We start from the raw sequence: 18761 nt of genomic DNA on the forward strand, positions 1-18761 counted from the left end.
CGGTAGGTTTATTCTTTTTTTTTTTTAATTGTGCTTTAGGTGAAAGTTTACAGCTTAAATTAGTTTCTTATTCAAAAATTTATGCACATACTGTTCTGTGACACTGGTTGCAATCTCTGCAATGTGTCAGCACTTTCCCCCTTTCCCTTTCCATCCTGGGTTCCCCGCGTCCATTTGTCTAACTTTCCTGTCCCTTTTTGCCTTCTCGACTTAGCTTTTGGGCAGGTGTTGTCCATTTCATCTCGTATACTTGATTGAACTAAGAAGCATGTTCCTCACGTGTGTTATTGTTTGTTTTATAGGCCTGTCTCACCTTTGGCTGAAAGGTGGACTTTGGGAGTGGCTTCTGCTGTGAGTCAGCAGAGTGCCCAGGGCCATAGTCCTGGGGGTGCTGAGTTTATTCTTGCTTATTAGGTGGTAGCTCTACAAAATGGGAAACCCAGACATCCCCCCCCGTCAGTAGGCTGACAAACCCTACACGTGTACCAGCAGCTAGCTCTGGACCTCAGATACAGCCACACCGAGAGAACCAACATTTTCTTTGATAATACTGTTTATTGTCCGATGGCTGAACGATCACTCAAGAATGATACAAAGCATCAGAGACATGCGCAGTCTGCTTGTCATTTTGCAAAAAACAAAACAAAACAACTTTCATGTGTTCCCAGCACAAGAAGGTCTCAGGTTTCATATTCCAGAAAAAATACATCGCAAAAAAAAAAAAAAAATCCAAACAAAATCAACAGAGCTTTAAATTATGGCAGCAGTCCGATATTTCTTAATACTTATCAAGCAAAGATTTGAAAATAACTATCATGTAAACTTTATTTTAAATATTTTGAGTTGCTTGCATGAAGAAGAGAACAAAGGGAGGAGAGAACAGTGCTTAGAATATAACGTATAAATTAAACCACGCCAAGCGGAGGTCCTTCGTAAACTATATATATATATAGCAATTATTTACTGTGAGGGTATTTGAGTGGCCGTCTCTTGGCTGCCACTGGGCACTCGGACTTCATCTCGTTTTGCTTGACTGTTTCTGCTCAGCATGGTGGGAAGGCCAATAAGGACGGACTAAATATGAAGGCCATCTTTTAGAACCAACTTACCCAGAGGGCCCTTCCTTCGTAATCATTTGAACCGGTGAACAAAAGATGGGAGAAAGAGAAGCAACGATGCTCAAAGAACTAAATCCGAAGGACTCCACCTTCACGGCTCGCTACCACAACGTGCTACCCACTCTGTGTCCAACGCTTCCACGATGCAGAAACCTTTTCTTTTTTTCAGGAAAAAAAGTGCAAGTCTAACACCTACCAACAGTAATAAAAAACACAGCACAGGAATGGTTATAACGGATGTCAAAAACAAACTGAAAGGTTTTTTTTTTTAAATCAGCAGAAACAGGAGTAAATGTTACATATGATATCACCATACAGGAAGTAAACGGGGGCGGGGTGTTATACTGAGTGATGAGAAGGGTGTGGTGTACTGGTAGATACTGAAATCACAAGGACTGGCCCATGGTGACATCGTACCAGCTCTCTATCAACGTACAGCATGAAAACGCCCTTGGAGCAGGGGCTGATTCCAGGATGTTCTCTTGTCTGCCCTACGGAGGGAAGTCATCAAGGTCTCTGCTGACCAGGTCCCAGGCAGGCACATGGGCTGCATGCCACATGGGGCGATCAGGGGTCTTACAGTGGCTTTGGGGTCGCTGCAGAATAGAAGAGGCTTAGAAGATGGTGCTTTGGATACACTTTGTAGAAGGCCCACTTATAGGCGGCCAGGCTTCAGTGTGTGTATGCGTGTGTGTGCACGTGTGTGCGTATATGTATATGTTTGCATGGTGTACACCTATGTCCTCAGAGCATCTTACCTTTACAACCCAAAGAGGAGGAAAAAGGAGATTCTCTTTATTGGTCTTTATTGTGATTGAGCAAGGGCTGCTTGTCTTAACCTCCATGGCTGGCATCAAGGATTGCTTTTAGGGAACACATAGATTCCCCAGTTCCCTAGGAAATTTCTTCATGGGGTGATCTTCGTAATATAAGAAATGTAAGCAACTTGGGTGCACATATTAGCTGAAAATGAATCTTTCGAAAAGTGAGATGTTTCTAAAAGCAGACCACCCCAGTGCCATGGAGGCCCAACGAGAAACAAGAGTTTCACCACAGCAACCCACCTCCAATCTCCTTTCCTTCCCAGGAGGACTGCAAGAGACATTAGCTAACTTTACTTGCAGAAATTCACCTCCAGAGCAGCAATTGTCCATCTTTGCAGGGGATGACGCTAAGCCCAGGTCCATCTTTGCGGGGGATGACGCTAAGCCCAGGGCATCTGCTCAGAAGGGCCCCGAGGTGTGCCAGGGACCCAGCAGGACTCAACTGTTCACATCCTCAGGATGTGCAAACTGGGTCCCACAACTGGCCCTCGCCACCGTAGCCAACCCAGGCAGAGCCAAGTCCTGCAACTCAATCTAGTCTCCCAGTTCCAGGGGGAGGCAGCGGGAGTGACCTCAGGAATGAACTCTAGGGACCAGCCAAGCGTCTGTCCAAGACCCTGCCCAAGGGGTAGAATCACGCAGGTTCCCACTAAGGGGTGTGTGTGTGTGTGTGTGTGTGTGTGTGTGTGTGTGTGTGTGTGTGTGTGTGTGTGTGTGTACATGGAGGGAGTATGGGGCTGAAATGACCTGGCGAAGCTCACATGTGGCTCGGTGGGGGCTACTTGCTCCCATGCCTCTCCATGGCCCCAACTGAGGCTCCCACCGGAATTCTGTGATTGAGGGGTTTGGGTCTCTTTCAAGAACAAGCCAACTGGTTCCAGGGTCTCTCTTGGATTTGGGGGTGTTGCAGGGCAGAAAGGAGGGCACAGGCAAGGGGTGGGGCCTGCCACTCTGGGGACACGGGGGGGTGGAAGCTGCATGAAACGAGGGACATGCCCCTCTCAAGATGAAAGGGGCCTGGTAGGCCTGCTACACAGTCTCACAACGACCCTCAAAAGTTTCTGCAAAATGCGCATTTCCAGGCTAGGGATTCCCCCAGGTGCTACCCACTCAGCGCCAGTCACAGCGCCAAGACGGGGCCTGGGAGGGATGTCCGTGTGTCCCACCCCACACCCCAAGCCTGAAGACTGAGATGTTTAGGCCGGGGGATGCGGTGTGGGGTGAGACCCCGGCCCACCTCTCCCTCCAGATGCACAACCGGGTTGAAAGGGAAAATGGGGTGGGGCAGAAAGCACGCTAATTTGGGCTCCCCTCGGACGACTGTTTTTCATGCTGTTCCCAGGAATGATGTCAGAGCTGGACCAGTCTAAACTCTCGGAGGCTTCTCGTTGGCCACAGGGTTTGTGGCCCGCTTATGGATCCTCGATGTCAAGAAACTCCTGCTTGGGGGGCGCGGTGCCACGGTACCAGGCACAGGAGCCATCGCTCCGCTTGATGCAGGCGAAGAACTTGGCCTGGTGCCCGTTGATGTTCTTCTCCGTGACCCAGTCCATCCAGAGACACTCGTCCGGTGAGGAGATGTAGCACGGGATCATGGGGCAGCGCGTGATCTGGGGGGACACGGGGGAAGGCCTTAGCATGGGCTGTCCCTGATACCCGTGGGAAGGTTGGGGGAGATGGGGCCGGTGCAGCAGCAGGTGGCCGCCTGAGGGAGCAGTGGGGTCTGGAGTGGGAGCCTATGCAGACTGTCTCCAGCACACCCCCCTCCCTGCCTGCTGCACCCCCTCCAGCCAGTGGGTCTCCATTTTGGGCCACCTTGTCTACCTTCTCTGACCATGACCATGGCTTCCACTTACCTCCATCCTCCTGGGGGTTCAATAATAACAACAACAATAATGTCATTGTTAGCTGCCAGAGAGTTGGCCCCCGACTCATGGCGACCCCATGCACAACAGGATGGGACCACTGTGATTTGCACGGTTTTCAGTGGCGAAATTTTGGAAGCAGATTACCAGGCCTTTTTTCCTAGTCTGACTTAGTTTCAAAGCTCTGCTGAAGTCTGTTCAGCGTCATAGCAACACACAAGCCTCCAATGACAGATGGGTGGTGGCTGTTCATGAGGTGTATTGGCCAGGAGTCAAACCCAGGTCTCCTGCACGGAAGGTGAGGACTCGGCTACTGGACTACCACTGCTCCCAATAGCAATGATAAACCCAAAACCAAACCTGTTGCCATTGAGTCAATTCTGACTCATAGTGACCCTATAGGACAGAGTAGAACTGCCCCATAGAGTTTCCAAGGAGTGGCTGGTGGATTCAAACTGCTGCCTTTTTGGTTAGCAGCCAAGCTCTTAACCATGGCACTGCCAGGGCTCCATAGCAATAATAAAGCACCTTAGATTTCCTGGAGTCAGGTGCTAGCCACGTAAAAGGTGTACCTTGTCCTCAAGCGTAGACTGCCAGCAAGTGGCTCTGAGGCCATCAACAAGTAGCATTTTCACAAAGGAATCTCAGGCTGCCTGACCACGTAAAAAGAATGCCTGCACTTTTGGTCTCAGATTGGGCACACAGGAGTTCTGCCTGACACGTGTGAGCCTGGAGACTATGAGGGCACAACTCACATTCGAATTCTGACCGCTCTCCGACTCAGACAGCAGCAAGGGAGCTGAGGGACGGGTGTGGCCACAGTCCCCAACAGCAGAAGCTCTGAGAGGCACAGAACAACCCCACAGCTTCAATAACAGGCGGTGCTTGGCCCAGCGGGCACTCTCTGGCCCCAGAGCCCACAGTGGGGTGCCTGGTACCCAGGTTTGGCTCCTGTGCTGGCGGGGATTGGTAACGACGGGAGGGTGCTGGGAGATGACAGAGTCTGATTCTGGGAGCCTGGGCGGCCCCACCTCCTCTAGCCATGTCTAAGCTTCGACCCTGCCTCACCTGTGTCTCATCTGTGCCGGGCAAAAGCTCTGGGCCAGTTTCGAGAAGGGGGCAGGCGCTTAGCTGCTCTTGACACACAGACCCCATGTTTACAGGAATCTTGAGTGGAAATGGCTGGGATGCTAGCAAAGTGTCGTGGGGGGCTGGGGGGGGGGGCTCACACAGGCACACAGGTGTTTGGCATTTCCACTTCTGCAGAGAATACCCATAGGGCCATGTTCTCCCAAGCACCCACCCCTCTGCAGCCCAGGTGCTCAAAGACAAGCCGAATGAATGACTCAACAGGTGAAGTCAGTGAAGGCTGGAGAGGAGCCTTCCTGAGCTCCACGTTCCCAAAGCAGCAGCAGCAGCAGCAGCAGGCCACAGACTACGTGGCTACCTTAGCCTGCTCACACACCCGGACCCTTACCTCCCAGTACCCACAGTGCTCGCCAGGGCTTAGGGCCACCCCCAGCCAGACGGCCTCGCTAGTGGGGAAGCCACACTCTCCCCACAGCCCCGGGACCAAGAGAGAGAGAAACCCCCCCACCCCAAGCCAGGGACCACATCCCAGCTGTCCACATGCAGCCTGCGGCAGGTGTGGGGCAGGTGAGGCCCCAGGGAGGGAGCTTGCTTACCTTGCACTCACAGCCCATCTGGTACCTGTGGTTCAGGCTCTTCTTCTGGGTGGCGCTCAGGGTGTCCCAGGGCACGATGAAGTCACAGAGGGTGATATGCATCTTGCCGTTCCCCTCTGCCTTACCTGCGAGACAGAGCGGCACGAACTCAGGGCCAGGTACACGGCTACCTTTTCCCGCCCCCCTCGGGTGTTGAGGTTTACTTCTAGCAATCCTGTGGGTTGTTTCTGAGCGTAAAAGTAATGAGTGCTCCCTGTACAAAATTTGGAAAATGCGGGAAAGAATAAAGGGGAAAAAGCTTCCGACTTCCATCACCTTCAGCTCACGTTTTGATGCCTGTCCTTCCAATATTCCTGCATACCCACACATTCACACACAAACGCCAGCCCGACTGTATGTAGACTGTATTTTTGTAAACCACTTTGCTTTTGCCAAATATTTTGTCCACAGGCAGTTCTTCCACCTGATGCTGAACTTGGGAACAGCATAAGCATGGAATTAAAAAAAAAAATGGATATCTGCTCTAACGTCCCCTACTCGGGATGAGCGGAGGCGGGCTGGAGCGGAGGCGGGGCACCGGTTGTTTCTTGTACCTGAGACTCCTGACTCAGCTCCCTCCCTTCCTTTCCTGAAGATATCAGATTTGTGATGAAACCCTCACACTCAAAAAAACCCCAAACCCACTGCCATCGAGTCAAATCTGACTCGAAGTGGCTCAATAGGACAGAGGAGAACTGCCCCCACGGTGTTTCCAAGGCTTTATGGAAGCTATCACATCTTTCTCTCGCGGGGCAGCTGGTGGGTTCAAACAGCTACCTTTCAGTCAGCAGCAGAGCACTTTAGCCACTGCATCACCAGGGCTCCTAGCGTCAGCCAAGCAGGAGAAAAAGGATAAACAGTGTATTCCAGTGAATGGCAGAGTCTAGGGAGTGCGGGGTTGGTCATTTCACAGCCATCACTCCTGCTACAATGGTACGTTGTCAGGGACACGCTTGCCAGCATGGGGCTCAGGGGCAGAGACCATGAGTGATTCCCCAGGCAGCAGACAGAGAACCTGGCTGGATCCTGAGCACCTTTGCTTGGCAAAGCTTCTGAGTGTCTAACGTCCTTGGGACTGTTTTCTGCAGCTCTGCAGTTTGGCCAGGCAGCCCCTAGAGGGCAGTGTGAGGAGACTGAGCTGGGAGAGCCAGGGCTGGTCCTCACCAACCACGACAAAAACAAGCCTCAGAAAACTGGAAACACTAGATTTGTTGGGTAATAAGATCCTGCATGGGTGGGTCTGTCCCCTTTCCCCTCTTTCCAGATTTTATTTTTCTAATTATAAATGTAATGTTGTTGGGTGCTGTTGAGTCAATTTTGATTCATAGCAACCCCATGTGACAGAGTAGACCTGCCCAATAGGGTTTCCTAGGCTGAAATCTTTATGGAAGCAGATTGCCAGATCTTTCTCCTGCAGAGCCGCTGGGTGGGTTCCAACCACTAAACTTTCACTTAGCCAAGCACTTAACTCTCGAGTCACCAGGATTCATTATAAACGTAATGGATGCTCATAATTTTAAAAAAATTAGCAAATACAAGAATGCATAAAAAAGAGACAGAGCCAATGCTGAATGCCAGTGGGCTTCTCTCTGTACCCACGCTGAGCGGCCCTGGGAACCCGCCCTAAACAGCTGCAATGCGTTATGTACAAGGTCCCGCAGCCTCTGCACCTCCTCCGGTCCTTGCACCTTCTCTGTGTCATCATGGTGTTGGCACCTCTAGTCCTTCCACCTTCTCTGGGTCATCATGGTGTTGCCTCCTCCGGTCCTTCCACCTTCTCTGTGTCATCATGGTGCTGGCACCTCTGGTCCTTCCACCTTCTCTGGGTCATCATGGTGTTGGCACCTCCAGTCCTTCCACCTTCTCTGGGTCATCATGGTGCTGGCACCTCTGGTCCTTCCACCTTCCCTGTGTTATCATGGTGTTGCCTCCTCTGGTCCTTCCACCTTCCCTGTGTTATCATGGTGTTGCCTCCTCTGGTCCTTCCACCTTCTCTGTAGTTATCATGGTGTTGGCACCTCCAGTCCTTCCACCTTCTCTGGGTCATCATGGTGTTGGCACCTCTGGTCCTTCCACCTTCTCTTTGTTATCATGGTGCTGCCTCCTCTGGTCGTTCCACCTTCTCTGTGTCATCATGGTGTTGGCACCTCTGGTCCCTCCACTTTCTCTGTTATCATGGTATTGCCTCCTCCGGTCCTTCTACCTTCTCTGTATCATCATGGTATTGCCTCCTCCGGTCCTTCCACCTTCTCTTTGTTATCATGGTGTTGGCCCCTCCAGTCCTTCCACCTTCTCTGGGTCATCATGGTGCTGGCACCTCCAGTCCTTCCACCTTCTCTGTGTCATCATGGTGTTGCCTCCTCTGGTCCTTCCACCTTCTCTGTAGTTATCATGGTATTGGTACCACTGAAAGATCTTTGCATGACAGGTGATCTCAACCCCACAACCCTATTTTTTTTTATTTTTTTCAAAATAACAGCTATTGGGCCATAAAACGGTACAGCCACTTTGGAAAGCAGTCTGGCAGTTCCTCAGTTAAACACAGAATTACCATATGACCCAGCAATTCCACTCCTAGGTATATACCCGAGAGAAATGAAAACACATACCCACACAAAACTTGTACGTGAATGTTCATAGTAGTATTATCCATAATAGCCAAAAGGTGGAAACAACCCAAATGCCCCTCAATGGACAAACAAAATGTGGTCTATGCATATAACGGAATATTATTCGGCAAGACAAAGAAATGGAGTTTGATACATGCTGTAACATGGATGAACCTTGAACACATTATACTAAGTGGAAGAAACCAGACACAAAAGACCACATGTAGTATGATTCCGTTTATGTGAAATTTCCACAACAGGGAAATCTATAGACAGAAAGTAGCTCAGAGGTTGTCTAGGGATGGGGTGGGGGAGAAGGGAAGATGGGGGGTGATAATGGGTACGGGGTTGCTTTTTGGGGTGATGAAAATGTCCTAATACTGACTGTGGTGATGGTTGCACGTCTGTGAATATGCTAAAAACCAATGAATTGTACACTTTTCCGGGGGGGGGAGCTGTTTTTTTTAGGGAGGAGCTGTTTATTTTTGAGTGGGGATCTTGAGATTCCTATTTATCTTTGCTTTGTTTGGTCTGCTGGAAAATGCAAGGAAGTCCAACTCACTGTAGCCAGACGGAATCCCTTCTTCCCTTTCCTCCCTTCTTCCCCAGCCCTAGCTTGGATGCTTCCGGAAGCACGGGAGAAAGGTCACTGCTGAGGAGAGGGCGTCTACTGGTTCAGGCAGCACCACTGGGGACTGCAGTGACGGCACAAATCATGCTCGCGGCTTGTAGTGTCCCCAGTATCAAAGGCGCCGACCATGGCTGTCTGGCCCACCGTGATACCCCAGCACCTGGCACGCTGTCTCTCCCAGAACGGGCAGCAAAAAAAACCTTCCTTGAATGAGTGAAAACAATGTTTGATGTATGACTCTAACTACACCCGCAAACTAAGCCAGAAATTGGGGTTTAACGCTATTGCTTATCCTCATCTCCTGCTCCAAAGCACATCCATATGGTCAGGAGTCGCTGGGAAAGAGAGCCGCTGGGAGAGCCTGTGCTGCGGAGTCTCCCCTGATGGGGCTCTGTTATTCTGTAGAGTTACATGTTTGCAAGTATTTCTCTGAGGGAGCCGTGGTGGCGCAAATGGTTAGGAGCTCGGCTGCTATCTGAAAGGTTGGCTGTTTGAACCCACCCAATGGCTTGCTCTGTGGGAGAAAGACCTGGTGATCTGCTCCCGGAAAGATTACAGCCAAGAAAACCCCACGGGGGCAGTTCTACTCTGTCACATGGTGCTGTTATGAGTCAGGATAGACTCGATGGCACCTAACAACAGCAATAACAAAGAAATAGGGAAAATGATCAGCAAAGCAATCCGGAGGGGAACACTGGCAGTACAACAGCATCTGTGCCTGGACCAATTCCACTGTACATCTGAGGACCTTTCCGGGGTCCTTGTTTAGCCATTAATCGAAGTGTCTTTCACATTGAACTTGCCAAGAAGAGATGCACAACTGACACCGTGGAAAGCATGCACTATGTTTTTAAGGCAGGTGGCGGGCCAGCTTGCTGCACGGTCTCCTCCTGAGTTTCCCTGCAACGGGTCCACCGCTGGAGAAATCTCATCTTTCTTAGTTGTGGTGAGCTTTCAGGCTTGCCACACTTCCTTCTGGGGACGGAACAAAGCACATTTGCAGGCCACGGGCTGTGCAGAGGGGATCTTAGACAAGGGAGTCTAAGTGCTGATTTCTGCAGGGTTCTCATCCTGCATTTTAGGGAAGTGTTGCAGGCCTCTTTTGCATCCGGCGCCACAAGGTGTCGTTCTTCTTTTTTTCTCTTGCCATACTTGAACTTTAGCTTGTAACAGTCCCTAGCGCTTTGCTTCAGGATTCTTTTCTTCCTTCCAAGACGAAACCAAACCCAACCCACTGCCATCGGTCGGTTCGACTCATAGCGACCCTACAGGACAGAGTAGAACTGCCCCCATAGAGTTCCCAAGGAGCACCTGGTGGATTCAAACTGTTGATCTTTTGGTTAGCAAATGCCCTTGTGTCAAAAACATAAAGTCTTCCATGTCATGGGGTTGTTAACCAATGTCATAAAACAATATGTGTATTAACTGTTTAATGAGAAGCTAGTTTGTTCTGTAAACCTTCATCTAAAGTACAAGGGGAAAAAAAAACTCTACAATTCTTAAGAAATGAAAAAAAAAATCTGAACTGTAAAAAGACTTACAAAAAAGGGAGAAGCCAAACTTGAAACATGTAAAACAAAAACAGAATGCTGCTGGAATTGAAGTTGTATAAAAGGAATAAAATCGTAAAAATTGGCTTATGAGAAAAAAAAAAAAGTCAAGAAAACAAGTAACTTAAATGAAAAGCTATTTAAAAGAACCTAGATATGATACAGTATTTTGAACAACTCTCATAGATATAAATTAGTATAAGATGCAAAAGAACACTGACAAAAAAGAAGACCCAAGAATGCATAAAACAAGAAAAAAAGATAAGTTAGTACACTAAATTTTTTTTAAATAAATGCAAAAAAAAAATAATATGTGTCAGTTATGTTTTATGGAGCCCTGGTGGTGCAGTGGTTAAGAGCTTGGCTGCTAACCAAAAGGTCGGCAGTTCAAATGCACCAGCTGCTCTTTGGAAACCCTATGTGGCAGTTCTACTCTGTCCTATAGGGTTGCTAGGAGTCAGAATTGACTCCAAGGCAATGGGTTTTTTTAGTATGTTTTATAACACAGTTTATTGGATCTGTACTAGAAAGAGCAATTATAAACATCTGGAAGTTTACTGTATCTTATGTCTCAAAAGAATAAATTCTTTTTTTGTACCAAAAAAACCCATAAAGTCTTCAGCATCATAAATTGGTAGTGGAAACTCATCCATCATTTGGCTTAGTATTTTAACTGTTGCTAATGGCTCAATGAGCCCTGGTGGCACAGTGGTTCAGAGCTATGGCTGCTAACCAAAAGGTCCACAGTTCTAATCCAGCAGCTGCTCCTTGGAAACCTTATGGGGCAGTTCTACTCTGTCCTATAGGTTCACTATGAGTTGGAGTCAACTCAGCGGCAATAGGTTTTGGTCTTAGTGGCTAAAGGACTGAAGTGTGCTGGTGGGGCCCTGTGGACGCCATCGGGTTGACCTGCATTTTCACTGTCTACCCTCGTCAGCGCATGTACATTCGTTTGGGGACCAGCCTCCTTATCACAGGCTGCCTTAATTATCTAGTGCTGCTATAACAGAAATACCACAAGTGGATGTCTTCAACAAAAAGAAGTTTATCCTCTGAGTCTAGGAGGCTAGAAGTCTGAATTCAGGGTGTCAGCTCCAGGGGAAGTCTTGCTCTCTGACAGCTCTGGAGGAAGGCCCTTGCATTCGATCTTCAGGGTCGAGGAGCTTCTCAGCACAGGGATCCTGAGTCCAAAGGACACGCTATTCTTCCGGTTCTTGTTTCTTGGTGTTATGAGGTCCCCCTGTCTCTCTGTTAGCTTCTCTCTTTTAGATCTCAAAAGAGATTGACTTAAGACACAATCTAATCTTGTAGATTGAGTCCTGCCTCATTAATATAACTACCTCTAATCCTGCCTCATGAACCTCATAGAGGCAGGATCTACAACACATGGGAAAATCACAACAGATGACAAAATGGTGGACCACCATACAATACTGGGAATTATGGCCCGGCCAAGTTTATACACATTTTGGGGGGGCACAATTCAATCCATGACACACGCACTTCAATCTTTTAAAACTTTAATGCTTTGGAGAATTATAGGAATGATATGCCGCTTCCCAGGTGTGCACCGTACCCTTTAAATGGGTAAATGGGCAAATGGCACCACGTGTGAATTAAATCTTAATGAAGTTGTTTAAAATGCACAACAAAGGTTGCTATCTTCAAGAAGGGGACAGAGAAGTCTTGATGTAGCAACGAAGAAACCCTAGGAAGCATTTGCTGGGTGTGGGCACTTCGAGGAACAGAGAGGACATTACCCAAGGATCAATTACACAAATTTTCACCCCATTCATTGGCCACTGCGGTGACTGCCCTCTCTCTCCATGGCCAAGGTCAACGCCTCTCCCACTGCTAAGTCATCTAGATCCTTCAGTCTGCATGAGTCTCTTCCTCTTTGTACCTCCTGACGCACTCACTCGCCATCCGTACATCCCCACAAATAAAGCCTGTCTTTTATTTTCTCTCGTGTCTCTTTCTGTCTCCCCTTCTCCCTGTGGGAACGTGTGTGTACTTCCTGACAGCGGGAGCCCAGATCTGCTATGGTCTCCAGCCTGAGCACCACTCACATACACACCTGCAATGAGATACTCCTTCTTTCCTCCAATGTCCAGCGAGACCCCGCACACGGCCGAGGAGGGGGCAGTGTAGATAAACTCTATGTCCTTGTCAGGCCCTTTAAACATCTGAAAAAGAGCGGATGAGGCAACATCAGCAGGAGCCAGGCTGTCAGCCAGAGGGTTCCATTCCCACCAGAGCATGACGGGGCGGCCCCGCCTCCACCGCCATATTGCCAGCAAAGGAGGAAGGCCCAACAAAGGAGGACAGAAGATACAGAGGGGACAGGCTGGGGACGGCCATCTCTACTACGAATGACTCTCAGTAGGGTAGGCGTAATAGTCACCTGGAGGGAACTTTCTCAGACTACCCATCTGAGAATGAGGTCATTTCAGACGTATACTTCCAGGTGATTCTGACCCAAAATGGGGAACCACTAAAAAAAAAAAAAAGCAATTTCCAAGGTAAGGATTCTAACTCATGGTGACCCCATGTGTGTCAAAGTAAACTGTGCTCCATAGGGCTTTCAATGATTGATTTTTTTGCAAGGAGATCACCAGGCCTTTCTTCCAACGCACCTCTGGGTGGAGTTGAACCTCCAACGTTTCTGTTAGCAGCCGAGTGCATTAACGGTTTGCACCACCCAGGGACTCCGAGGAAGCACTACATTTGCATGTTCTTGGGAAGGCTGATTGAACATTGACTACTTGACAGGTGGGAGCAGAGAGGCCACTGGAATTAGGATGGATCCCATGGACGAGCAGGGTTAGACTCCCCACACCTGATTTACTAACAGCCTCTTAGGAACGCACACACTGCCAGGGTGAAGGGGTGCACTATTTCAGGACCCTGGGCAGGAAGAGAGCCAAGCCAGGGAGTTCCTGCTGCCCCCACTGTGGGGCAGGACAGGCGGGGACATGAGGTCGGCCTGAGAGCTGCCCTCCACCCTGGCTTTCGGGGGTGTAACCCCATGGAAGCTGTGTATGTGCTTGTGCCCATGCCCTGGGGAGAAGGGGGAAAGAGAGGTGTCGATTAAATATTGACAGTTACAACTGCTACCCTGTTACACAGCTTTCCCTCCACCTGAAGCCTAGAGTTTTCTTCTCTAGGATGGAGAGGAGTCAGGAAGAGAAAGCACGCAGACCCTCTAGGACCACACAAACAAAAAGCTGGGAAGACAGAATTTAGAAGCTCAGGGGCTTCACAATTCCACTTGAACTTCCTCAGGACTCCAAGGTTAATAGCTTTTTTTTCTTTTTTTTGAGAGTTTCAGTAAGGAAACCGAAATGGAGCTGGGTCATCTTTAAGGTCACGTCAAACAAGCTTTGCAATAACTAGGCTCCAACACATACCAAGACATGTCATGTTGATGTGACAACAACGTTCTATATTAAATGACTTCTTTCTCCAAGGGGCTAAAGAACACTTCCTTGGCTATCACCTGTCTTTCCATGACTCCTTAATGAGGTTGTAAGAGCAGAGATTCCCTTTAAAGAGACTTAGGCACTGAGGGACTGTGTAGTGACGGATGTTTAATTACTATGCATTTCATTGACCTTTTGATGATCACCTTGGCTTCTTTCTATAAGCTATCAACATTTATTGTCTAGTACTTTTTATTTTTGTGACAAAAAAATATCAACATTTACAAATGCTGCCATGTTACAAAGCTGTCCTTCTACCTGCAGCCTAGAATTGTCTTCTCCCCTGTAGACCAATTAGTTACTGCCAAGGAGAGTAGCACTGGCCCACCTGCCCCAGTTGGAAGGGTCCCATCCTTTCAACCTCCTAACCCAAGCTCTTCCACGACTTCAATCTCTCTGTCTCTCTGGCAAACATGGGTTTCTTCCCGTATGTCCTTGAACACAGACAACTCTCAAAAACTAACAACCATCCCACAACCTCTACCTCATTCGGCCACCCTGACTCATGCCCCATCTCATTCCCATGTGGCATAACACGTTGTCATGGATTGAATTATGTCCCCCCAAAAATGTGTGTATCAACTTGGTTAGGCCATGATTCCCAGTATTCTGTGGTTTTCCTTCATTTTGTGATTGTAATTTTGTGTTAAAAGGTTTAGGGTGGGATTGTAACACCATCCTTACCCAGGTCACATCCCTGATCCAAAGTAAAGGCAGTTTCCATGGGGTGTGGCCTGCACCACTTTTTATCTCTTAAGAGATAAAAGGAAAGGGAAGCAAGCAGAGAGTTGGGGGACCTCATACCACTAAGAAAGCAGCACCAGGAGCAGAGCGCTTCCTTTGGACATGGGGTCCCTGTACCTGAGAAGCTCCTCGACCAGGGGAAGACTGATGACAAGGACCTTCCTCCAGAGCCAACAGAGAGAGAAAGCCTTCCCCTGGAGCCAACACCCTGAATTTAGGCTTGTAACCTACTAGCCTATGAGAAAATAAATTTCTCTTTGTTAAAGCCATCCACTTGTGGTATTTCTGTTATGGCAGCACTAGATGACTAAGACACATATCTTCTAACTTCCCAGGCTACAGCCTCCATTTCTTCCCTAACTCTCCTCTTTCAGGAAGCTGCCCCTAACAACACTAGTCCACAGGAATCTCCTTTCTCAAGAGGAATTCCTCTTCCCTTTAGGATTTTTTTTTAGGATTAAAGCCAAGGGAAGTCTAGACTACAAGCAGCTGTTTGGGGCTACTTAGGTCAAATACTCACTTCAACTGTAGGTTCCCAGAGGCAACAACCAAGTCCTCGCCACGTCTGAACCCCTACAGCATCAGAGCCAATGAGAGGCACTCATGGAACATTCCAGAATTGCTATCGTGAACTTGGCAACTTAAAGCTAAGGCGATTCAGCTGAGTTATTATCCATGGGCATTAAGGTAACACATTTCTGAAATAACGTAGGTCGATGGGAACACACCATTTCCACACAACTTTTTTTTTTTCCAGTCATTTATTGGCTAAGGGAAATTGGATCTATTTGTGGTTGGAGGGTCTTGCTTTCTGCCCCTAGGGGTTGCTGGGCTGTGTCCCAGGGACCCAGCAGCCCCTTGCAAGAAGACTGAGCACTTTAGTATCATCTTCAGGCCTCTTTAGGGAGGATCTGGCCTTGCTGCAAACCCTCCAGCACCCTCCAGCTCTGCTCAAGGGAGTGGCTAGCATTACCTTTATCTGCTTGATCTCATACTGAATCCTTTTGATGGGATTGCCATAGATGTCGTTCCCAGAGTCCACCTCCTTCTCGCTAACCGCCTTGGCCCTGATCACTGCAAGATACAAAGACACACAGGAGAGGGTTAGGGTTAGGAGTTCCCACAAGACCGACAGTCCTGCTCCGAGGAGTGGTGAAGCCTCCAGGCCTACAGGGGGTGCTGGAGGGAGTCAGAGAGGTGAGAGGGAGCCTACCCATCATCTGTTATTGGGTGTCCTCTTGAGTCAATTCCAACTCATAACAACCCCATGTGTTACAGAGTAGAACTGCCCCATAGCGCTTCCCAGGCTGTAATCCTTATGGAAGCAGATCGCCAGGCCGTTCTCCCACAGAGCCTCTGGGTGGGTTCCAACTGCCAACCTTTCAGTTAGCAGCCACGTGCTTAACCACTGCACCACCAGGGCTCCTTACTCCTCACTAAAAAAAGCAAAACCAAAAACCCATGGCTGTCAAGTCGATTCTGACTCATATGACCCCATGTGACAGAGCAGAACTTCCCCACAGGGTTTTCTAGCTGTGAACTTTACGAGAACAGATCACCAGGTCTTCCTCCCATGGAGAAGCTGGGTGGGTTCAAACTGCGGACCTTTTGGTTAGCAGCCAAGTGCTTAACTGTTGTTCTACCCAGGCTCCTTCCCCCTCGTCTAGGGGCTGTAAAATGAGGGGTAAGATGTTCCCAGCCCCCAGCATGGCATCTGATGCCATACCAGCTGAAGGGACAGCTCCTAAGACCGTTTCTAACTCTACGATTCTTCAACAAAAACCCTCTTTACCAACAGTGGCACAAAACCAGGGATCTGGGTCCCTCCTTATCAGCAACTTGATGTTTCTATAATCGTGGGGCAGTGATTGGCTTGACCAAAACTGCTCTGTTGATGGGAGCTTGTGTGCTCCAGGGTTCTTGTACATCTCCTCCAATACGGGTTTACTGGGGGAAACCAAAACCAAACCCAAGGATGTCAATTCAATTCTGACTCATAGCGACCCAATAGGACAGAGGAAAACTGCCCCATAGGGTTTCCAAGGCTGTAATCTTTATGAAAGCAGACTGCCACATCTTTCTCCCACGCAGTGGCTGGTGGGTTCGAGCTGCTGACCTTTCGTTTAGTAGCTGATCTCTTTAACCACTGTGCCACCAGCGTGGCTGGGGGGAGCAGTAAACCAATGAACTGGCCTGCAATCCTGATCGTTCAGTTAAGGACAGGTGGGGGCCCCACCCCACCTCCACTTCACGAACTATAGGCAAACAGGCTTTTTCTGGCTGAGGGCAGAAGGGATAGTTACCTGCCTTAAAGGAGCCCCACTGTATTTAGGTTTGGGGTCTTAAATCTAAAAGGTTTATCCTGCTGCCCTCCTAATCTGTCCTGAAAGTTTCCCCAGAAAATGTCCAAAAATGATTCTTTATAACACATGTTCTATCAGGGCATGGCAGAGGAAGGGTCAAAAATTTTTATCTCCATTTGGGTTAGGGGATACCTACAGGCCTAGCTGGCAGACCCAAGAGATAGTCACCAATAACAGAGGTCAAACAGAAAGAAAAATATCTAGGACCATGACAAAAGAGAAAGGAGCAGGGCACAAGTCAGGCTGGGAAGGATCCAGAATGTCCTGGAATGTTCGCTGGAGCCAGAGGCTGCTGATGGGTCATGCACCACATCTTGCCCCTCATTTTACAGCTTTCTGCTGACAATTAAGCCAGGACTCTGCTCCACTCCCGGACACCTAATAGCGCACGGGTCAGCAGTTCCCATGCTCACTTGGGCTGAGCAGGCCCTCCCTTTTTTCATTTCAAGGCTCATCAGGTTAGCGCATGACTTGCTTTCATGGTTTTAAAAGCTTTGCCCTTCAAACTCAGTTAGTCAGGGCTACTCTGGGTGAGTGTTATGTTAACGGGGATATGAGCAAAAAAGAGAAATACAGAGCACGTCGTGCCAGGCTCAGAGGACCCCTACATCCAAAGTGGTCAGCATGAATCTCTTGGGAGCCCTTGGCCAGGGCTGTCTTTGCCTCCAGGGGCAGGGCAGCCCAGCACCTGGGTCCTCCATCTGCATCCATTCCCCTCGACCCCAGAAATGCTGTCTGGATCCTGGCCTGGCACCAAACCCCATATCACAGCCCCACTGCCCCTCCCAGGTCCAAACCCCATTCTTATTTCTTCTTCCGTTGGGCTCAGTCTTGCTGGCTGGAGCTGCAGGTTTCTGCTTCCCAGGCTCGGCCAGGCCCAGCCTGCAAAGCTACCTTTAGTAAAGGTCACCCTGGGTGGGCCACCCCAGACCAGAGGGCTTTGCCCTTGGTAGAGGTCCCCGTTTCTAGTGCCTTGTTCCCCCAAGCCATCTCCCCCATTGCCACCAATTATCTTTTTACAGCCATGCCCCTCCCAGCTCAAACATTCTCCCTGGCCACCCACTCCCCACAGTACACCAAAAATATGAGACCCTTTACGATCTCCTGCCGTTCAGTTAGCCAGCTGCCATTGTTCCACCACTCACGGCCCCACTCCTGCAGTTACACCAGACCATAATACTTCCCTGCCCTGAACACACCAGATGTGTCCACACCTCTATGCAGGCAAGTCCCTTCTACCTCGAATGCCATCTTCTCCTCCCTGCCTACAGAACTCCTATTCATCCTTCAAAGCCCAGCTAAAGTAGTCCTTTCCTGTCTTCCTCTGGGAAGTTCTGTCCTCCTACAGTACTTGGTATGCTCCTCCTCTCTCGTCCCTTTTGCTGTAAACACCTGTATGCCCATCTGCTCAGGGCTCTGGAACTTGTCAGTGGACAAAGGCTACATTGTAACCCCAGGACAATCAAGGCTCACTAAACGTCCGCCAAACGGAACTGAACCTGAGAATTGTGAGCTGGGAGCTCAGCCCAGGTGAGGTTTGTCTTTGGATCCTCCTGCTAGCTGCCTAACGTATACCTTATCACAATGCTGCATGAAAAGTGTTGATGCCAGTTTGGAAATGTGCCAGGTTAACTTTGTCAGAAGTTTGCTATTCACGTAGCATAGTCATCAGTTCACATTATTAAACAAGCCCACAAAATCCAATGGAAGCAACGGCTCCAGGAGCAGTGCTGCTGGACTTCACTGGATTTTAACGGTACCCTGCTGCTACACCCTTCCTGGAACTGCCTTTCAGCGGTCCGCTGTCTTGCACAATGCTCGATGCACAGCCCGGTTAACCAGCTGCTGCCC

At 49.1% G+C, this 18761-nt stretch overlaps 1 protein-coding gene across 1 annotated transcript in view; it reads right to left on the reverse strand.

The window, feature by feature from the left end:
- Nucleotides 1–2411: 2411 nt before the first annotated feature.
- The window catches only part of TIMP2 (TIMP metallopeptidase inhibitor 2), a 56491-nt gene continuing 40141 nt past the window's right edge, over nt 2412–18761 (reverse strand). The window contains exons 2-5 of the mRNA XM_049859347.1: nt 15521–15621; nt 12399–12507; nt 5493–5617; nt 2412–3552 (exon numbers count right to left, since the gene is read on the reverse strand). Of these exons, the coding sequence (XP_049715304.1) occupies nt 3355–3552; nt 5493–5617; nt 12399–12507; nt 15521–15621 (533 nt within the window). The 3' untranslated portion in view covers nt 2412–3354. The remainder of the gene's footprint in view (nt 3553–5492; nt 5618–12398; nt 12508–15520; nt 15622–18761) is intronic.

Source organism: Elephas maximus, chromosome 19 (assembly GCF_024166365.1).
Source record: "Elephas maximus indicus isolate mEleMax1 chromosome 19, mEleMax1 primary haplotype, whole genome shotgun sequence".
Taxonomy (NCBI): domain Eukaryota; kingdom Metazoa; phylum Chordata; class Mammalia; order Proboscidea; family Elephantidae; genus Elephas; species Elephas maximus.